Here is a 6,648-nt window from a genome sequence, read left to right as displayed (position 1 = left end):
TTGTGATAGTCTGCCATTAGTACGAATATCACACCCACAAATGCCCTAACTTTCTTTTCAGGGACAGCTGTCTACACAAATAATGCTTTCCATAGGGGAGCTGGTTGCTGGCTTTTGCTTTTATAGCGCAGTAATAAATAATAAATAATAATAGTGAATAAATAACATAAAAAAGGAAGCAAGGAACTGGGAGTGTAGTGAAAGGGTTAAAGCAGACTCAGTGACATCACTCTCATTTGCATAGAAGTGAGGATATAACTGCTCATGCAGCGAAAGCGCGTATACTACAGTCCAGAGCAGCAGCTGTAAAAACTACGGTTACTTCTGTGCAGAGCATCAGTGGTGAGGACACAATTTATATTTCAACTATGGTTTTCTTTCCCTCGTTCTCCCCTTTTATTAGCACGCATTTCTCCATGTCTGTGCTGATGAGTGTGGATTTTTAACCCAATTCCTTCTTCAACACCCTTTGCTTTGTTACTAAGTTTCAGGATGGAATAGTCCTGATGCTTTGAAATGCTCCCAAGAGATTTTAATTGTAAGCCAGTGCTTAAGACTAGTGGCGTCGTTAAAGTTGGACAGATTGGGTGAAAATGTTAAATGCGAGTCCGAGGAAAGAATGGGGGAAGCCCTCTCGGTTTCCTTTGTTCTGGCTTGACAAAAAAAAGCTGGCATCTTAGTCGACACTAATTGAATATTGTAGTATCTGTGACCCAACAGCAGGAGATTTTTGTTGATCTACGCATTACTTCTTCCTTCCCTGCTATTTAGAAGGGAATTTACTACAAGCAGATGTGTGCTAAAATCTCAAACTCCCAATACAGGGAGAAGAGCAAAGGGAGGTTGTATTGTTTAAACCTTCAGCTGCTGAAAGAGGGTGTGAGTGCTTGTATGTGCATCTGTACAAGAAAATCTCTGTTTGAATCCAGGCAGCGTTGTATCTGTGGCTGCATTGCTGAGAAAGGAGACAGGCAGCAAACAGCAAGGGCGGTGGTTTGAGCTTCCTTAGTCTGCAGCTGCAGTTCTTTGTGAGGAGAAAAGAATGCAGGACTTCATCCAAATGTGCTAAAGGAAGAAAGAGCAGACAGACCCCAAGATGGAGAATGTGATTAGCATAGGCTAGTTGCTTGGCATTGGCATTATTTTACATTTTTAAATTTGTGTTTTGTGCATGAAATCTTTTTTTAAAGATAAATAGCCTCTTCCAGGCACCATCCTCCTATTGTTCTGTTCAGAACAACGCGGAAACATTGAAGAGATTTTAATAAGAAGAAAACAGTCTCAACAATAGGCAATTGTTTTGATAATGGATTAAATTTCCACTTTAAAAAAAATGATCTGATGATAAAACAACGTATTTCCTGCATTGATTTTATTTTAAACTCCTTAATCAGCCTTGGCTAGATTTGTACATACCATTTCACCCCACAGTATGTTACACGATGAATTTTATTTCGCTGAATATATATCTTTTTACAAAAAAAAGAGAGAGAGGCTATTACGTGCCTCTTAAAGAGGGAGACGGGAGGCGGGGTTGCTGGCTGAAGATCAAGGAGTGAGTAACGCATTTCTGAATAAAAGGTGGAGGAGTCAAACTGTCTTTCGTTTCCACATACAGATTAATCTGCAAAAATGTCCGACAAACCAGATATGGCTGAAATTGAGAAATTTGACAAGACTAAATTGAAGAAAACAGAAACGCAAGAGAAAAATCCACTGCCTTCAAAAGAAAGTAAGTATGTATAATTTAACAGGGAGAGGGAAAAGGCAAGGAAAAGATAAAGACAAGGCAGAGAGAGTTTTTATACATATACATTATGTGAAATATGAGATTACTTAATAGATATAAAATATCTGAACCACTGTAAAGGTACATGTAGTAGTACATTTTGCAATTAAGATAATTTTCTACCAATTTTATAAATCTACAATTGATTTCTATATTCCATAAAAATGTAACATTTATATTTTAAAAATGTCAAGTATTTCATCTTTATTTTTAAAATTCTTATTTTTGTCCTCTCTTCTAGCAATTGAACAGGAGAAGCAAGCGGGTGAATCGTAATGAAATCTGCCCTTCCAAATTATGCACTGTACATTCCACAAGCATTGCCTTCTTATTTTACTTTTTAGCTGTTTAACTTTGTAAGATGCAAAGAGGTTGGATAAAGTTTAAATGACTGTACTGCCCCTTTCACATCAAAAAATAGAGAGAACTACTGACACTGAATGAAGGCGCGCTGCCTTTCCATCTGCCTGTCTGGGTTTGGTCCTGGTGGCATGAAAGAGCTTGCATGTTGATGAAAGAAGAACTTGGGTGGGACTACAGTAAACTAGTAACACGAATAAATGCAAAGCTGTACCAAGGTCCTGCGAGCTGTAAAATGCAGTTAATCGAGTGCCATTTTTTTTGTTCAAATGATTTTAATTATTGGAATGCACAATTTTTTTAATATGCAAATAAAATGTTTTAAAATCTGGATGGTATTGATGTGCTATCTTTTGGACAGTGATATCACAGGATGAAGCCTTAGTACCTGTGTTAACATGTGGGATGCTAGGAGACCTTCAGAGATTATTTAAAAAAAAAAGACCATGTTTTTGGCTCTTGATATATGCTCTTGCCAACTTCAGTCCTACAACACTTCAAATAGATTTTTCATTCATATTTATATGCATCACAGCTAACTGTTTGCTTTCCAGTAAATATGCTTCATTCTAATATTTATTTTTCAAATTTGAGAAATTAGCATTTTTATATTTTTTTAAAAACATTTCTTTTTATAGAAATCATTCTGTATCTTCACCCTTGAACTGTACTTTCTTCCTGCAAATATGTAATTAATCTGCATTCAGTTTAGTAGGCCATACAATAATAGACTGAACCTTAAAATTTTAGAATAAATACATGAAGACAGCAACAAGGGTAGCCAGACTTCTGCCTATTGTTGACAACTCATTCTTGTGTTATGCTAAAAGTAAAACTATTAATGATCATTTAATAAAGGGTATTCTGTGCAAATGAAGTTCAGAATTAAATATAGTTTGGATCTGTTTAGAGCTCCATTGGGTAATGTCTTTATTAGTCACTGTATGATGATCTGACCTAGAATCTTGTTTGTAAAAAGTTAAATTAATAATTTAGGGATAAAATCCATGTTAATTTAAAAAATATCAATTAATGGAAGAAAACAGTCTTGTAAACCAGGAGACTAGGATGCCATTTCACATAACCTGCTTCCCAAATTCAGATGTACACATTCATCTCCCTTCCCTGTCATATGACATTGGGTGAAATTCTGGACCCATTTTAAAGGCAATGGGCATCAGGATTTCATCCTTTTTCCAGAATTTCATGGCTAAGCATCCAGCAGCCTGAAATGACGCTTCATATGGGTGTTGTGGGGATGGTCTGTGAAGGTCACTAGTATCTTAGCTTATTCAGTGTCTGTAAGACTTGTTCCTGCACTTTCTTCTTGATGCTGGATCAGCTGTCCCCAGGGGTGCCATGTGAATGAACTGCAAGGGAGACAAATTCATCCCTGGGGGTAACCCCATCGATTTCATTGAGCCTTTTCCCTGAGTAAGGCATATAGATCAGGGACCTAATTCTGCAAGATGCTCAGTGCACCTAGTCTGTATTCAAAAGGTACTGGGAGCACTCACCACCTCACAGGATGAATTCTGTTCTTGACTGAATTCTCATCAGCATGAGTGCACAACTTGATTCCTCTAGCTTAATACTTATGAACAGAATAAAGGCCCGATGCTGTGTGGCCTTAACTCCCACTGAAGTCAATGAAAATTGAAGGCATTCAACATCTTGTATGATCAAGTGTTTAATAAGGAAGTCTACATATTCTAAGAACTGGGACTCAGTGAAATGCTGATGTAGTCCATTGAAAATCTGTTGGCAAAAATGCTTCAAGATAATTCCATAATGTTTAGGGTGGTCCATTAGAAAATAAAGTCAGTTATCTTTGCTTGTGTTAGATTTTTTTAGGCTTTCATTTTCTTCCTCATGCATTGTAGAAAAGGTACAGGAAACCAGTTAATCAAGTCTCTGAAAAATCGTTTAGACAATCACATCCTAGCTTCTGATGTTAATCAGCTGGCACAGGAAGTAGCATATGACTAAACTCAAGAGTTACAGTCTACGTTGTATGTATGCGAGTCGCGGTCGATTAGAGTGGCGGTGAGCATCTGCTTGCACTGGTTCATCTCTGCAAAGAAAACCATAGCAATATCAGAGCAATATATTTTAAAAGAATTAGAACACTAGACATGGAGGACCAGATCCTCAGTGTAAATTGGCATTGCTCTATTTAAATCAATGAGCTATGCTGCTTTAAACCAGTTGAGGAGCTGCCCCAATATTATGTATTTGTGGTACTGTGGCCAGTAGCTTCACACTACCTTTTTTGGCATGCATTTAGATTGATGACTCATGAACTTGACCTGTAGCTATCTGACTGCAGCTTTGATAAATTATAATTGTGTGTGTGTGTGTGTGTCTGTGTGTGTGTGGAAACTGGATATAGAACCTTTCCCTTCTAGGTCACTGGTCCAAATGTACCAGAAGTCAATAATGTCCAAAGAGTGTTACCATCTGCTAGCCGTTTGGTGGCCTACAGTATATGAGTTTCCAGCCCGGTTTCTAGTAGGGAGGTGATTATGTCACAACTGATGTGAATTAGTCCTACTGTCAGGATCCTCAATAGAGAGGCAAAACACTGAATGAATGAATATATGCAGTCACCAGAATTTGATGGTGATCCCTCCAGGTCAGATTTGAAGAATACTGGGCCCCATTCTCCATTGCTTTACACCATGTGTAGCCATTTATATCAGTGCGAAGTGAGTGCACAGTGGCTGCAAAACATTCCCCGCACTGTGAAAAGAGAGTTCTAAATATGGTAGCATCTTACATTCACGTGGCACAAGTGTAAGTGAGCACAAGGTGCAAGGCAGAGGAGAATCAGACCTACTGTGATGCTCCTGACTCTTTATAGCTATACTGTGAATAATAAACAGATGGGTTTAGGTTTAGGCTGTAGTGCTGTCAGTCTAGCAACTTTCACCAGTATTAAATTCACTACAAAAATTACAGGCAAGAAACCTGGTTATGAAAAAAGGTCATTTGAAACAGAGCAGCACATATGGTTTTTGATCTCACATGCTGTGCAGCCACATCAGCCCAGCCCCCTCAGAGACAAAGTCTTTATGATGTCTGATGTGCTGTCTCTCCCACCCCCACCAGAAATGCAGCTCAGCTTTAGAGAACTGCCTAGGTTTTGAAATGTTTAGCTGTGCCTTCAAGCTCTGAAGCAAATTGTTCATTTTAGGGTTTTTAAATAGATTTTTCACTGTCATACAAGCTGCAAGATATATGTATTGAACAGAAAACATCATTCCCAATATCCAAAATAGCACCTTTGGTACTAAATTTATAGAAAAAAATTGTTGAGCCTTTCCTTAATGCAAACATTTAGGCTATTTTTGTGCAATGCTGAATGTGTGATAAAACACCACTTCCCTTAGTAACCTTTACTTCCCTAGTAACCGGGTAGAAAAGAACACCAAAGACCAGTTTCTGGCTTTTAGTTTAATCATAAGTGACTAACACACGTAGCCATTGAAGAAAATTATTTTTAAAAAGAAGGAATGAATAAGTACAAGTCCAAATGGTACATTAAAGTAATTCATGTGTTTGACTGTGGGAAATAAGCCAAGCCATGGGGGATAATGCAAAAAATAACATAGGAAAGAGAAAGTGGGCATTTTAATTCCACATATGGTAGAATTTTCTTTAATGCAATTAGAAATATAGCTGAATCTTACTTATTCATACACCTTAGTACAAATATGCAAATCAACCTTAGAAATCTGTAAGAGAAGGCTGGGGAAGGCAGTTTCCTCTGACACTATTTGATGTGCCTATTTTATACACTTTGCAATGCAACAGAATGGGAAATGGAATTGTAAATAAAACTGGCTATTAATTTGTATAAAAGCAATTTCATATATCATCTCTGTTATTTGTACACTGTTTGACAGATTAATTTGCCACTGTCCCTGTGATATAATTATTTTTAGAAAGCATCGATGTTAACCATGTACCTATTTTAAAGCTGTATAACTTGTGACAAGGAAGAATCCATTTTCCCTCCTGCTCTGAGTGAAGGATTTCCAAATTAAAGGCCTGATTTCAATACTGCTGCCTTGAGCTTTCAAAAATCATGAGGCAGACCCCCAAAAATCCTGAGGTTTTTTTTAGAAATAATACATTTGGGTTTTTTCTTTTTTGTTTTATTTGCCTTCTGTTTTACTGTGCACTGAGGTCACATTTTTCAGCTTTCCTTCTTAGCCACAAGGACTAAAACAATGGGGAAAAAAGAAAATGCAAAACGTGAGATTCTCACAAAATCTCTGGTCTCCAGTGCTGGGGCTTTAAGAAAAATGTCAAATAGTGTGAGACTCACAATAAAATTGTGAGATTTGGCAACACTGAATTGGTTCTGCCACCCTTATGCGCATTAAGATAGTATTTTATGGCCCAAATCAATAGGACTGCTCACTACTTACTACTCAGTATGAGAAGAGTCACCAAAAGAGGCTATCAGCTATAAGCAAAAAATCTCTTAAAAT

The 6,648-nt window shown here is 37.4% G+C and overlaps 1 protein-coding gene across 1 annotated transcript; it reads left to right on the top strand.

Moving 5' to 3' along the window:
* Positions 1-226: 226 nt before the first annotated feature.
* On the top strand, positions 227-2,480 carry TMSB4X (thymosin beta 4 X-linked). The gene is made up of 3 exons (XM_050964914.1): positions 227-342; positions 1,619-1,732; positions 2,031-2,480. The coding sequence occupies exons 2-3, from the start codon at positions 1,633-1,635 to the stop codon at positions 2,063-2,065; spliced, it is 135 nt and encodes a 44-aa protein (XP_050820871.1). The 5' UTR covers positions 227-342; positions 1,619-1,632; the 3' UTR covers positions 2,066-2,480.
* Positions 2,481-6,648: the final 4,168 nt, after the last annotated feature.

The sequence above is a fragment of the Gopherus flavomarginatus genome, chromosome 1 (assembly GCF_025201925.1).
Source record: "Gopherus flavomarginatus isolate rGopFla2 chromosome 1, rGopFla2.mat.asm, whole genome shotgun sequence".
NCBI lineage: Eukaryota > Metazoa > Chordata > Testudines > Testudinidae > Gopherus > Gopherus flavomarginatus.
This window is presented reverse-complemented; position numbering and strand designations above follow the sequence as displayed.

Bases quoted from the DNA above. Each gene is read 5' to 3' on its own strand.
- TMSB4X (XM_050964914.1), top strand. From the start codon at position 1,633: ATGTCCGACAAACCAGATATGGCTGAAATTGAGAAATTTGACAAGACT. The intron at 1,733-2,030 runs GTAAGTATGTAT...CCTCTCTTCTAG, and splicing joins TCCACTGCCTTCAAAAGAAA to CAATTGAACAGGAGAAGCAA.